The 15222-nt window shown below is 51.4% G+C and overlaps 1 protein-coding gene across 10 annotated transcripts in view; it reads left to right on the forward strand.

Annotated features, from left to right (window-relative positions):
- The window catches only part of COL19A1 (collagen type XIX alpha 1 chain), a 209810-nt gene extending 194588 nt beyond the window's left edge, over nt 1-15222 (forward strand). For 9 of the 10 annotated variants that reach the window (XM_064164142.1, XM_064164145.1, XM_064164147.1 and 6 more), the window contains 3 exons: nt 315-470; nt 9006-9083; nt 10957-15222. In XM_064164142.1, coding sequence (XP_064020212.1) covers nt 315-470; nt 9006-9083; nt 10957-11084 — 362 coding nt within the window. In that variant the 3' untranslated portion in view covers nt 11085-15222. Of the gene's footprint in view, nt 1-314; nt 471-1626; nt 2102-9005; nt 9084-10956 lie in introns of those variants that run through there. The other variant, XM_064164149.1, reaches the window with a different exon arrangement.

Consider the following 15222-nt stretch of genomic DNA (forward strand, 5'->3'; position numbering starts at 1 on the left):
CCTGGATGTGTTCCTGTGTGCTCTGCTCTAGATGATGCTACTCTGGAAGGGAGCTGGACTGGATGAGCTGTTGAGGTCCCTTCCAGCCCCTGACGTTCTGTGATTTCAAAGAGTCACTCAGAAGTGACTCCAGGTTGCAAATGAGGACCTCAGCACTCCAAGGAGCATTTAATCCCTTGCCATTTAGCAGGATTAAAGCCCTTACTTCCAGAACCTTTACTTCAGCAGGGACTTGGGGATTTGCTTCTTTTCCAGGGCTTGGGTGGCAGATTTCTTACCCACTCTTTTTGTGTGTGTCCCCTTTGCTCCTGAAGAAAGGATGGCTCAGTTTGTGTCCCAGCTGAAGCTGCCTGCTGCAATGCTTGCCTCCCAAGCACATGGCAAACCAGGCCCTCCAGGAAAGGATGGCTTGCCAGGGCCACCAGGAAAGGATGGCTTGCCAGGGCCACCAGGAGAACGTGGGATTCAAGGTAGGGCTTCCCAAGCAAACCTTCCTTGAGGTCTTTACACCCTTGCTAATGGTGATTAAACAAGGCAGGATTTACCTTTAGCTTCCTAATGATTAACTTGTAAAACTGTACTTGTGGTTTTTCTTTTTCCAGCCTAGACCTCAATATTAACCCCTAGCAAATGTGTGGATTTTTACTGATTAAAACCTCCTAATCAGTGCTTTTTATTCTTCTAAGTGACAAAGTTAATTACTGACAGCTATGTAGGCTACTGTAGCAGTCATTTTCTTCTCCCCGTGCCAGCACTCTGCTGTAAGCAGTTAGTTCCCATTCTGTATTGAGAGGCCATCTGATTTAAGAGACAAAATTGATCTCCAAGCCTGAGTGCTCTCAGCTCTGATCCTTGGGTCAGCACAGAGGAGGAAAACCAAAGGCAAATGTGACTCTTTAGGAAGCAGTGAAAACTGAACTCTTCTTGCAGTGCAGTAACCTATTTTGAGCTAACCACTGGTGCAGCTAAGGAACTGTTGGCTGTAGCCCAAGCAGCAATTTGTCCACTGCAGTGTGTTTGGAGAGTTAATGGACTCTGTTGTCACTGAGCTGTGATCAACATTAACTGCAAGGGATCCTTGTAGCTGTGCTCCACTGGAGAGTCAGGCTCTCGGAGGGTACAAGGAAGAGAATGAGCGAGCAACTGGAGGTAGGCTGAGTTGGAGATGTTCAGTCTGGAGAAGAGAAGGCTCCCAGGAGACCTTATTGTGGCCTGCCAGTACCTGAAGGGGGCTACAAGAAAGCTGGGGAGGGACTTTTTAGGCTGTCAGGTGGTGCTAGGAGTGGGGGGAATAGAGAAAAAGTAGAAGTGGGCAGATTCAGATTGGATGTTAGGAAGAAGTTGTTCAGCATCAGGGTGGTGAGAGCCTGGCACAGGTTGCCCAGGAAGGTGGTGGAAGCCTCATCCCTGGGTATTTTGAAGGCCAGGCTGGATGTGGCACTGAGCAACCTGATCTAGTGTGAGGTGTCCCTGCCCATGGCAGGGAGGTTGGAGCTGGCTGATCCTTGTGGTCCCTTCCAGTTCTGTGACTGTGTGAGGAGGATGTATCGCTGAATAATACTGTGTGGGTGGGCAACCTGTAATTTGCAGTTGATCTGTAGGTAGTTCTTTATTATCTCTTGTCAGTTTGGTCTGCTCTGGAGTCAGAGCAAGTCAGACTGGAGTGAAGAACATGAGAGCAAAGCTGAAGATGTGTGGATCCTAAAGCGATCAGAAGAATAAAGACCTTTACTAACACTGATAAGCGCAAAAAGCCCTGGCAGAAGCTTGAAAAAAATGGGATGAGCTCAGGATGAGAAGAACAAGGATAAAGGATCGAGGAAAACAATAAAAGGCTTTAGGAGCTCCCAGCACTGACTTCAGCACTACCTAAATAATTCAGATCACTGTAAACAGTCAACTTCACTCTCAGTGCCAGATCGTTCGCTGATGATGTGTGTGGTGGACAGCCTCAGATGCTTCTGGGAAGTGGAATGTTGTGCTAGGCTTCATTTCCAGCTAGGGAGCATCAAGAGGAAAGATAATAGCTCTGCTTGGAAATCATCATCATAATAAAGCTGCTTTCTCATGCCTTATGCTTAAGTAAAAGTAGTGCCCCCTATGTATGCAGGATTTCCACTGATTTTACTCATTTGCTCAATCTTCTTTCTTGATTAGTAAAAGGTAAGCCAAGGGAGAAGCATTTTACTTTCCTGACGCAGCCAAAGAGATCTGAAATGATTCTTGCAGCCAAAGAGACCCCAGGATCTTGTCTTGCCTCCTCCTTGTGCCCTGAGCAAGAGGCAAGCCCTGCGAGGGGAGTGTGCTCGCAGACACCTTCCGCGCCTCGCCCAGTTGTGCCTGCGCCTGTCCTGGGCTTGTGCCAGCAGTAAAGACAACCCCAAGTCTCTGGGCAGCTGTGAAGGAGCCTTCCACTACCCCAGCTGCCTTTCAGCCATAAAAGAATAGCAGCCAAGCCTTGCTGAGGAGCACGTTGGGTGCATGTGTGGCTGAGGCCCTGCAGGTAGCATGCTGTGTGCATGTGTGCCCGAGCCATGGGCTGCGTTTGCTGACCTCACTGCAGGTCTCACCTGGGCCTAGCCCAGCTGCAGGGCTTTGCTGTGTGCTGGGCTGGCAGAGTGACAATGCCACTTGTCCCAGCCAGCCAGCGAAAAGAAGCAGACATTTTTGGACAGCAATCAACAGGAGCTCTCTGAAGCCCTTCAGAACCTGTTGGACTTGATGATCCTAGAGGTCAATTCCAGCCTGGTTAACTCTGGGTGATTCTGGGTGAGATGTGGCACGCTGAGCAGACAGCCTGCTGGAGCCAACCAGCAGCAAAGGCAGGGACCTGCCTGGCCAAGGAGGTGCTTCACTTGGCTTCAGGACAAGAGGCAGTGGGTGGAAGCTGAGGCACAGGAAGTTCCATGGAAACATGAGGAGAATTTTTTTCCCTTGTGAGGGTGACAGAGCCCTGGAACAGGCTGCCCAGGGGGGCTGTGGAGTCTCCCTCTCTGGAGATACTCAAACCCCACCTGAATGTGTTGCTGTGTGATCTGCTCTAAGTGATCCTGCTCTGGCAGAGGAGTTGGACTGGATGAGCTTTGGAGGTCCCTTCCAGCCTCTGATGTTCAAACTTCACAAGGATGCCACTGGACACCTCGAGTGTGATGCCAGTTCCCCTGGAACTGGTCTGGCATGAGCTGGCTGGATTCTGGACAACAAACTACTGGGTAGAGGTTAGTCCCAGCAGCAGAACACATAGCTACTAACTCTTGGGAGTGTAGGCATGGTCTTCAAAAAGTCAATTTAAGGAATTTCTGCTAGGCTCTTGGGCAAAGAATCCTTCATTTCCAAGCAAGTCCAGAAGTGTTACCTGCTGTCTTCCATGCTCTTTGAAGTCATCTCAGTTGCTGCCCTGTGCTTCAGGCAGAAATAATCTTGATTTAGATGGAATGGTCTCAATGGAACTGTAGCATGGGAACAACCAACTGAAAACCAACAAAGAATTGCAACTTCAGTTCTGAACCCTGTAACTGGCATTAAAACAGGCTTTAGGTAATAGTGATTGGAAGCTTTTGGTACACACAGGTATTTCTTCATCAAATTGGTTTGGTTGGAAGAGACCTCAAGGAGCAGCAGGTCTGACCATAGGGGCTGGGCACCAGCAAGATGATTCCCAACGTTAGCAGTGAAACACAGCATCTGCTTAAGGGGGAGCAGAGGGACTTGTGTGCTCTGGCTGGGGTTTAAAGGATGCTGATGCCTTGTGGAGGGACAAGATGACTTCAGAGATAAGCTCTAGCAATGCCATCCATTTGCAGGCAGGCACTCAGCTTGTCCTGTGTCACAGGATCCCAACTGATTCACTCTGCTGACCAGAATTCACCTTGGGATCCACTGACCTAACTTCTGTTGATAGTATGAATTTGGCTCCATCAGACCAAATGCACCTTGGGGTGATTTTGCAGTCCAGAGATCCTTTAAGTTAGAAGCAAGAGTGGTGGTTGTCTGGGGTTGTGTTTTCCCTCAACAGAGAAAAGATTTCATCTTAGTTAAACTTCACTGTTGCTCTTAGTTGAGGAAGTGAGGATTTTTGATGGGTCCTCATAACTCATGGTGAAATCAAACATCCCAAATACCATGGGGTGAACTACTTCCTTATCTTTATTGCTAACCTCTTGTGGTAAAAGTCTCAGTTTCCTCTTACACTGGTTAATTTGGAAGTCAGGAGCAAGTGGAGGCCAGGAGCCCACTGTAGTGGATGTTGCCCAGCCACACTCAGCCCTTCTTGTGATACCTGCTCTGGTTTCAAGCCTTTCCTCCTCTGGAATGTTCTCTGCTGTGGAGGGGGAAGCTTAACCTGGTGCCTTTGGGTTTGAAACCCAGCTGCTGAGAGCTGTAACACACAGAAAGAATTCAAAGCATGCACTGGAGGCTTGCTCTCAGCAGCCCCCCAAGCTGCTTTGCTGTGGTTCTGTTTCTAACAAGCAGGAGTGTTCCACCCTGGAGCACAGAGGATGCTTGGGTTTCTTTGTCCCCTGTGGTGGTAATGTGCTTGCCTCACATCTCTATGGTCTGTTCTTAGGCTTCTCTAGATACTTGAGGTGCCAGCTTCAGGTGCTGCATTATCCATGCAGATGGAAGAGGTGGAATACTTCCTGGAGCAATTTAAATGAGAGAAGTCTACTTACAAATGTGGAATCATTAGGGAAAAGGTCTCTAAGATGCTCAGGTCCAACCTTCAACCCCCAAGTTCATAGATGACAGAATGGGACCTCGAAGCTCAGCCAGTTCCAAGCCCCTGCCATAGGCAGGGACACCTCCCACTAGAACAGGTCACTCAAGGCCTCATCCAACCTGGTCCTGAACACCTCCAGGGAGGTTGTGGGGCACAGAATCACCAAATGTGATCAAAGATCCCATTCTGTGCTTGTGTGTTCCACAACCTGCCTGGGCAACTTGTGCCAGTGTCTCACCACCCTCACTGCAAATGACTTCTTCCTAACAGCCACTTTCAGTCTCCCCTCTGCCACTTCAAACCCATTCCTCCTTGTCCTGGCATTACAAGACCCTGTCAACAGCCCTTCCCCAGCCCTCCTGTAGGTCCCCTTCAGATCCTGGAAGGCCACCCCAAGGTGGAAGCCTTCTCTTCTGCAGGCTGCAGAGCCCCAACTCTTGTAGCCTGTCCTCATAGCAGAGTGGCCCTCTGAGCATCTTGGTGGCCTCCTCTGGCCTCACTGATATCAACTTCAAGTTCATAGACGTGAACTTGTGCCTCATCCAGGCAGAGCTGAGGGCGTTGGGGTAGTGATGCTCCTGCCTGAGCTGTTGTGGAGGGCACCAAGGTGAGAGCTGTGCTTTCTCTCTCACTCAGCTCTGAGCAGAAGCAAGCTGAGCACATGCTGCTCCCACACTGCCCAGGCTGGTACCTGTTTACCTGCCATGGCTTTTGGGGTGCAGGCATCGCATCACAGCTTCTGGAACTGGGGTGAGAGGCTTTGCTAGAGCAGGCAGCGTTTCAGTTAAGCAGGTGCCTCTTGCTGGAGCTGCAGTTGCACCAGAACAAAGCAGCCAGCAGCCAAATGTGCCTTTGTGTTGAACCCAAGGCCTGATCTCTGTGTGTGCTGACATTTGCCTGTGCATGGGTGTGCCACTTGCAGCTCAGGGGCAGAAGGTGCTGTTAGCCTCTGGCAGTGCACAGTATCCCTCTCTGGACTCTCCTCCTGCCAGAATGACACTGTTTGGGCTGCTGACATGCAGGCCTGTGGCCCTGCTCAGTAAAGCCTTCTCCTTTAGCAAAGCTACCAGTTTCTGGGTGAAACTTGAGTGCCAACACCATTTGCCTCCTGCTGTGCACAAACTACACCTTGACACCTGTCTCAGGATGCAGCCAGGAATGGTTTACTCTACCCTGGGTGGTGCACTTGCATTGGCAGGCTGCCTGTTGTCCAGCTGTGGGGTGGTTTGCTCTTCCCTTTGTTGGCTGGAATTTCAGGGGTGCTGACAGAATCTCTCAGTCTGCCTCAGCCCCTTGGCAGTGAGGATGTCTCAGCTGCCCCCAGCAGTGCTGGTGGTGGAGGTTGGTGACTGTGCTGTGTCAGAGGCGATTTGCCTCTTTGCCCCCTAACCGCAGAAGGGCTGTTGGTGGCAGCACTGCTTTGTGAAGCGCCAGGTGACTGGGTCTGTAGTGAGGAATGGGCTGGAACTGTCTGCTGCACACGAAGCAGCACGGAGAGAGAGATGCCTTACAGTGCATAGGGAATGGAACAGGTGCTGTGGTTCCTGCGACTGAGCTTCTCCACCAGCAGCAGCTGCTCTGCGTTGCACAGGGCTCGCAGAGCAAAGCAGCTTGCTGTGACTCTAGGCACTGCTGTGGTGGTTAGAGAGCTCCCAACCAAAGCCAAACAGCTGCACATTCCCTCTGCTGGCTCTTTACAGCTTGTCTCTGCCTGTGCCTTCTGCAGCTCTGCTTACCTCAGTGACCAGAAAGCATGGTTAATATTCAGTTGGGTCTCTGTGAGCATCCTTTTTGTCGTGCCACACGTGTCACTCTGCATGGTTTGCCTGGCTCTAGTTTCCTTGTGGGGATGCTGGGGAGCAAAGTTAAATGAGACTTTGTTTTGAAGCCCAGAATGGTTGCAGTAGGTCATATGAGGAAAGGCTGAGAGCTGTGGGGCTGAGGGAGCTGGGGGTGTGCAGCCTGCAGCAGAGGAGGCTCAGGGCAGAGCTCATTGCTGCCTGCAGCTGCCTGCAGGGAGGCTGTAGCCAGGTGGGGTTGGGCTCTTCTGCCAGGCACCCAGCAACAGAAGGGGACACAGTGTGCAGTTGTGGCAGGGGAGGTCTAGGCTGGATATGAGGAGGAAGTTCCTGGCAGAAAGAGTGATTGGCATTGGAATGGGCTGCCCAGGGAGGTGGTGGAGTCTGTGTGGCTGGAGGTGTTGAAGCCAAGCCTGGCTGGGGCACTTAGTGCCATGGTCTGGTTGGTTGGCCAGGGCTGGGTGCTAGGTTGGGCTGGCTGAGCTTGGAGCCCTCTTCCAACCTGGCTGATTCTATGAAGAGAAGGCTGAGAGGGGATCTTATTAATATCTAAATACCTGAAGGGTGAGCATCAGAAGAGGCCAGGCTCTTCTTTGTGGTGCCTTGTGATAGGATAAGAGGCAATGGAGCCAAACTGGCACACAGAAGTTCCACTTCAGTGTGAGGAAAATCTTCTTTACTGTGAGGGTGCTGGAGCCCTGGAGCAGGCTGCCCAGGGAGGTTGTGGAGTCTCCTTCTCTGCAGACTTACAAGAGCCACCTGGATGTGCTCCTATGTGAGCTGCCCTGGGTGATGCTGCTCTGGCAGGGGGCTTGGACTGGATGATCTCCAGAGGTCCCTTCCAACCTTTGACATTCTGTGATTCTGTGTGACCAGAAGATGGGAAATTAATCTTCCAAATAAATCCCCTCCCCTGCCAAGGTCTGAGGTGCTGGGGAGGGAAGAGGGTTTGCTTACCACCCCTTTTCAAGTAAGGGCTTGTGGCAAGGGTCAGACTTGTTCCTGGAAGCATCACAGAATCACAGAATGTCAAAGTTTGGAAGAGACCTCAAAGTGCCTTCATCTCCTATCCTACATCAATTCCATGGTCTAAATTGAAAGGTCCATTTGTAGGTGAATTCTTGGCTTGAGCTATTCAGCAGAATATTCTAGAGCAGAAGACTTGAGGCTATAGCTAAAGCAGGCAGCTTCTAATAGAATCATAGATTGGCTTAGGTTGGAAAGGACCTTGGAGGTCATCTACTCCAACCTCCCCACCACAGGCAGGGACACCTCTCAACTTGACTTGGTTGCTCAAGGCCTCATCCAGTTCCAGTTTAAGGGAACAGAAATGGGTGTTGGACATTGAGTTGATACAGAATCAACTAGGATGGAAAAGACCTCCAGCATCATCAAGTCCAACCTATCACCCAACAGCTTCTAGTTAACTAACCCATGGCACTAAGTGTCTCTTCCAGCCTCCTTTCAAACACCTCCAGGGATGGTGGCTTCACCACCTTCCCTGCTGCCCCTCATTTTTAGGGCTTCTTCTCTGTAATGAAGTGAAGTGAACTCAACATTTCTTCAGGATTAAACTGAGCTGAAATCCACAGATGAGGGGGGTTAAAAAAGCAGCCTCAGGAAGGCATCATTAGGATGGAAACTACTTATTGAAACACAGAGCTCCAGCCAGTGAAGAAAAGAGGCACAAAAACTTGAAGCCTGATCAGACCTTGTCAACTGCATGCTTCAAGTAGGCTTTGCATGCTGGAGCCCCAGACTTACACAAGCTCTAGAGGTGCCTCATTCCATGAGCTGTGTGGTGCTGGAGGGCTGTGGGTCTGCTCTCACACAGAGAGGAATAGTTAATCATGCAGCCAGCAGCTGAAGGCCTAATGCAGGTATAAAGAGTGCTGTAGAGTGGAGAGAGCCAAATGCAGACTGGAGAGAGCTAATCCTTGCTTGGTTTCTGAGCTGTCAGACCTCAGATGGCCTTTGGGTTGGTGCCTGACATCATCCAGCAGCTACCACTGGAGCAGAATATGCATTTGGTTCTTCAGCACAGCAGCTTGGAATCATAGACTTGTTTGGGTTGGACCGCTAGGATCAGCCAGTCCAACCATCACCCCAGCACCACCATGGCCACTAAACCATGGCCCAAAGCACCATGGCCACCATCCCACCTCCAGGGATGGGGACACCACCTCCTCCCTGAGCAGCTTGTGCCAATCCCTGACCAACTGAAGACTTTGGGAAGGTAGCTGAGGATCTCAGGAGAAGGTCAATCTGGTGAAGGCAGCAAGGGTCTTCCAAGGGAGGCCACAGTGGGCACTGCTGGGAATGCCACAGAGGAAGCTCGGAACCATTCAGAGCTGGCTCAGCCAGAAAGCCAACCCCAGGAGATAGAAGTGAGCATGTGTCTTGAGAAGGTCCTGCCAGGGAGCTGTGGGAAGGGGCCTGGTTGCAGCAGGGGGACACTCTTACTTTGATGTCTTTATTCTGTGTAGGTTATAGAGGACAGAAAGGGGAAAGAGGTGAGCCTGGCATCGGACTGCCCGGGACCCCTGGACCGCCTGGCCCTGCAGGTACGAGCGCCCAGCTCTGCTTCTGCCCAGCTGCTTTGTGCCCTGCTTCCACCCTGGGCTCCTCCTCCCGAGCTCAGCTGGGGAGCCAGCTCACACCCATGCTGCAGATGAGAGTCACAGCTTGGGCTGGGTGGGAAGGGACCTCAAAGGTCACCCAGATCCAACCCCTCTGCCGTGGAAGGGACACCTCCCACCAGCCCAGCTTGCTCAAGGTCTCATCCAACCTGGCTTTGAACACCTCCAGGCAGGGGATGTCCACGACCCTCCTGGGCAACCTGTGCCAGTGTCTCCCCACCCTCACTGGAAAGAGTTTCTTCCTCACCTCCAGGCTAAATCTGCCCTCCTCAGTCTTCAGTGTATTCCCTTTCATTCTACCACTACAAGCCCTTGTGAAAAGTCCCTGCCTGGCTTTCTTGCAGCCCACTTCAGACCCTAGAAAGTTGTTGATAATAAGAGCCTCTCTCCAGAGCCTTTTCTTCTCTCCAGGCTGAACAGCCCCAACTGTCACAGCCTGTCCCCACAGGGGAGGTGCTCCAGCCCCTTCTGGCCCTCCTCTGGACCTGTTTCAGCAGTTGAATGTCCTTCTTATGCTGGAGGCACCAGAACTGGATGTGGCACTGCAGGAGGGGGTCTCAGAAGAGCAGAGCAGAAAGAGGAGAATCATCTCCCTCAGCCTGGTGTCCAAGCAACCAAACCAACATTAGCTCTGCCTAGCAATCTAGATGAGAAAAAAAACCTCCTGTGATAAAATGAGAACCAGAATGAGGTGAAAGAGACTAAACCAAACCCAACCAATGCCTCTCAGAAAGATGTCTGCAAACTCTAGGGGCAAATGTATCAGAGAGGTGACCTTGTGAAACTGATCAGAGACACAGACTGTCCTGGGTGCAGCTCTGGAGCCCCCAGCACAAGCAGGACATGGAACTGTTGGAGCCAGTCCAGAGGAGGCCACCAAGATACTCAGAGGGCTGCAGCAGCTCTGCTATGAGGACAGGCTGAGAGAGTTGGGGCTCTGCAGCCTGGAGAGGAGAAGGCTTCCAGGAGAGCTTGGAGTGGCCCTACAGGATCTGAAGGGGGCTACAGGAGGGCTGGGAGGGACTATTGACAAGGTCTGGTAATGACAGCATGAAGAGGAATGGGTTTGAAGTGGCAGAGGGGAGACTGAAAGTGGCTGTTAGGAAGAAGTTGTTTGCAGTGAGGGTGGTGAGACACTGGCACAGGTTGCCCAGGGAGGTTGTGGATCAAAGATCCCATTCTGTGCTTCTGTGCCCCACAACCTCCCTGGAGGTGTTCAGGAGCAGGTTGGATGAGGCCTTGAGTGACCTGTTGCAGGGGGAGGTGTCCCTGCCTGTGGTGGGGCTTGGAACTGGCTGATCACAGAACCACATAAACACCCAGGCTGGCAGAGCCCCTCAGGATCACCAAGTCCAACCTAGCACTCTAACATGGTCAGTTTGGCTTTCACCAATCAGAATGGCATTTGCCACACTGGCCATGTTAGATGACCCCAGGGCTTGCTCACCCCTATTTGGGCAAGACCCCAACAAGTACCTGTGTGTGCCTGTTTATCACTTGGGGAGGGGACATAATGGCCCAAGCCTTTGTTTTCCTCCTACCTTTGCTTCCCACATCAGCAGAAGGGTGTGGCAGGCCTATTAGATGTCCTGGCTTGTTAGCCTGCCAGGACTCCAGGTCTCTCCCAGCTCCTGACATGCTGTGATGCTGTGATTCTGTCCTCACTTACCTCTGACACTTTTGAGGTCCCTTCCAACCCAAACCTTTCTTTGAGTCTAACTGGTTGGGCTGACAGTGATGAAACCTGGATCGGGGGAGAGGGTGAGGGCTCTGCTAATTGTCAGCTTTGCTTTGCCAGGCCCTGGCCTGCCAGGCCCCCCAGGAGCACCAGGAGCCGAGGGGCCCCCAGGAGCCAGCGGGAGGTGCAACCCAGCCGATTGCTACTACCACCTAGCACAGCCCCGGGCGCAGGCCAGCGGGAAATAAAAGCCCTCTCCCCTGGGCACTCGGGCTCACAGGCACAGCTCACTTCTCTCAGTCACTTCATTTCCCCTTTGAATCGTTTGGTGCACTTTGGGTTGGGTGGTTTTTTTCCCTTCCCCCCCCTCCTCGACACTGCATGGTAAATGTTTCAGTTCTGCAGCTCCAAGTGGAGCCTTTCTTACCCCTCCCTCTGTTACTTGCAGTGTGGGAACGCTGAAACGATGCCAATCTTGTTTTCCAGAGTGCATTCCATGTGTTATGGTCCTCCTATTTATTTTGCTTAGAGGAGGAAAAATAGGCCCAAAGAGGATTTTTCTTTTCAGCAGCTTCTTTCTTCAAACAAAGCAGCTGGTTGGAACTGCAGGCAGTGTGCCTGTGCCTCCCTCGCTCGGCTGGCTCTGTTCTTCTGCCTGCTGGTGATGTTTAAATGGAGGGGGGGGAAATGTGTTTCTGAAGTTTCAAAACCTAACCTGTTGGTGGAGAATGCAGGACCTGAGCTGCAGCACTCAGGTGCTCACATCCCTCGAGGAGGCTCCAGCACACCTGAACTGGGTCTGTGTCGTGCACCAGAAGCCGCCCAGAGCTGTGGTCACCTCGTGGATGTTGAAGGAGGTGATGAAGAGTTGATGATGTCTCCCATTCTGTCCAGCATTTAGCTTCTGGCTGGAAACTTGCCAGGTGTAGCCCCAAGAAGCATCTCCCCTGACTGGATGTTGGCCTAAGCAAAGGCTTGTACATTTCTTTAGCTGTGGTTGTGGCTACTCCAGACACTGAACTGCTAGGGGCTGGCATCACTGTCCCCAACTGAGACTTCACATCCCCTCTGGTGGTGCTGTTCCCAGATGCCACTGCCATGGCTCCTCTGGTGGTGGTGTTCCCGTCTGAGACTTCACATCCCCTCTGGTGGTGCTGTTCCCAGCTGGCACTGCCATGGCTCCTCTGGTGCTGATGTCCCTATCTGAGACTTCACATTTCCTCTGGTGTTGCTGTTCCCAGCTGAGACTTCACATCTCCTCTGGTGTTGCTGTTTCCAGATGCCACTGCCATGGCTTCTCTGTGTGTTGCTGTTCCCAGCTGAGACTTCACATCTCCTCTGGTGGTGCTGTTCCCAGCTGGCACTGCCATGACAAAGTGTAAGTCCTGCAGAGCTCAAAGGATTGAGCAAATGAAATGATGGGGGAAATCAGCCATGCAGAGGCTGCTCCTGAAGAAGAGGGAGCAGAGTTGGCCAAAGCTTTCCTCCTGCTTGTTAGGATTCACATTGCTAAGTTAGCCCCACAGAACTTGCTGCAGTGCAATGGAAAGTGAAGCTGCCACTGAGAGAAGATGAGCAGCTACAGCTCACAACCTCAGCATGAAGCCAGGGCACAAAAGCAGTAGTGAGGGCTCATGCCCCAGCACTGAGAAGCCAATCACTGTCTCTCTCTGAGACACCAGAGAAACATTCCCACATGGGAAGTGGTGGGTCCCAGAGAAGCTGCTGTGAGACCCAAATCTGGGCAGCTTCTGAGTTTTGCTTGAAAGCAGTGAGGAATGAGTGGTGGGACACTGGTGCCAGCACATGGGCAGTTGTTCTGAGTGGGGTTCCTACCACTGGCACCCAGAGCAGGAGCAAGATGAGTGCAAAAAGCCATGGAGTTAACCCAGGGAGATGCAGACGAAGCCCTCAGACTTGCTTCCCACTTGGCACCTTGCTCAGCAGACACTTGGAGAAGGTGCTTGGCATGACAAAGATGTGCAAGCAAACACCTGAGACAGGAGAAGGCAGCAGGGAGGAGGACAGCAGCAACCCCCTGCCACACCATGAGACCATCTCCTGAGGGCAGTCTGTGAGCTGGAATGCACCCTGCAGCTGAGGACCTCTTGGGAGGTGCTCAGGATTCTTTGTTTGTCCCTGGCATGCATAGGGATGGGCAGAACAAAGCCCACGGGAGACAGCCAAGGCCTCACACCTCCTTTCCTGCTCACTCTTCACTGTCCCTCAGGAAGCAGTAACTGCCCCTTCTGTGACCAGTGGGCAGCTATCCCACTGGGGCAGTGAAGGTGTGTTTGGAACTCGTGGGTGCAGCCTGTGCTTTGGCTCACAATGGGCTGCTCCCCTCCCAGACCTCCTGTGCCTGTGGGGCATGTCTTGCTTTGCTGAGTGGCACCGTCCAGGTCTGCCCTCAGAGCTCCATAGCTGTGCCAGCACCAGGAGGTGGCAAAGCAGCTGGAAAGGGAGCATCTGTCTGCCCTGAGGCCCTGCTGCTGCCCACAGCTCTGCCAGCCCAGCAGTTAAAGCCTTTCACCAATGCACACATCGATGTGTGGACACCAGCAGAGGAGCAAGCCCCACGCAGTGGTTTGCACTCTGTGCTGCTCAGGTACCTCGCATCAACATCCTTGGGGTTGGGTTGGTTTTGTTTTCTTCCCCTTGCTTTCTTTGTACTTCTTCAGTAATTCCAAGAGCTGTACAAGAATCTTACCTATTTTTTTACCTCCTAAGTTAATTTGAATGCTTCCTTTGCTGTGTGATGCTGTTGAGAAGGGTGCTGCTGCCTCATGAGGAGGGCTGCCTGTGACTGAGAGGTCTCCAAGCAGCCCAGCAGCCTGGCAGGCTGTACATAGGCTCTTGCTCCACCTTAGGGGGGTATGTGTATATTTTGGGGCTCTCAGCCAGCTGCAGCCAAGCATCTGTCCTTGGCCAGGTGCAGCTGCTGTGTGCTAAATGTACTTGAACTTAGCAGAAAGCAGAACACTTTTTTATATTTGGAGAAGTTTTATTTTTTCATCTGTTGGTTGTTTTCCTACTGATGCCTTCCTTGTTGATGTTGTTGGGTTTGTTTTCCTTTTTCTAGGCTCCAATCTAAAGGTCTTTCATTTTTTGAACCTGTATTGGAATGCTTTCAGCTGATGTGCAGGGGGATTTGGTGGTGGTCATGGTGCATTGCTTTGTGGCTTTTCCATTAGCTAAAAGCCCACCTGAGTTTTCTCACGTGAGAAAATGGGGTATTTGGTTCTGTGGGTGGGCTCAAAAGCTTCCTATAGATGCCAGGTTCTTGGCTGGGGTAGGACAGAGTTAATCTCAGCCTCACTTTGGTCAGCCTGAAAAGCTTCCTAAAGATGCCAGGTTCTTGGCTGGGATAGGACAGAGTTAATCTCAGCTTCACTTTGCTCCCCAGGAGCCCAGGGAGTTCCACCTCAAAATAAATAGGAACTTCTTTACTGTGAGGATGGCAGAGCCCTGGAGCAGGCTGCCCAAAGAGGTTGTGGAGTCTCCCTCTCTGGAGACCTTCCACACCCACCTGGATGCCTTCCTGTGTGACCTGCCCTAGGTGATCCTGCTCTGGCAGAGGGATTGGAGCAAATGAGATCCCTTCCAACCACTATGACTCTGTGGTTCCCACTGGGTCATTCCTGCTCTGCTTTTTTGGGTGGGAGTTGAAAGCAGAATGCAGAATGCAGCTGGAAATTTGCTTCTGCAAGGTCAGGTTGGCTGAGGCCTTGAGCTCTAGTGGAAGGTGTCTGTGTCCATGGCAGTGGGATTGGAACTTTCTTACACATTCTGTGATTCTGTGCTCCACAACCTCCCTGGAAGTGTTCAAAGCCAGGTTGGATGAGTCCTTGAGCACTTTGTGACGTTGAAGCAGGAGCTGAGAGCAAGATCTACCTGGGGAAGGTCAGAGGAGCACCAGGTTAGGATGGGGCCAAGCTGCCAGGGGCTTGGCAAACCTCTCAGTCTCTTTGCTTTGTGCCTTCTAAATCCCTTTATTTAAACCACCACTCTGGGTTCTTCTGTGTCACCGAAGTTGATAGAGCAAAAACCTGATCCACCTTTTAAAGTCATGAACCTGCCTTTATGGCCTTTCTAGTCCACATCTTTGCTTGCTTTGGGTTCTAAACCAGTTTCATCTACTTTATGCTCTGATTCACCTTTAGTTACTTTATTTCCTTTTCCAAATCTTTATTTCCTTCATCCTCCAAATCTTTATGTCCTTTATGCTCTAAATCATCTTTAGTTACTTTATTACCTTTAAGTTCCTAATCTTTACTTACTTAAGGTTCCAAATCTTTATTTCCTTTATGTTCCAAATCTTTGCTTACTTTATGCTCTAAATTATCTTTAGTTACTTTATTACCTTTATGTTCCAAATCTTTACTT

This window comes from Pogoniulus pusillus, chromosome 25 (genome assembly GCF_015220805.1).
Source record: "Pogoniulus pusillus isolate bPogPus1 chromosome 25, bPogPus1.pri, whole genome shotgun sequence".
In the NCBI taxonomy this organism is placed as follows: Eukaryota; Metazoa; Chordata; class Aves; order Piciformes; family Lybiidae; genus Pogoniulus; species Pogoniulus pusillus.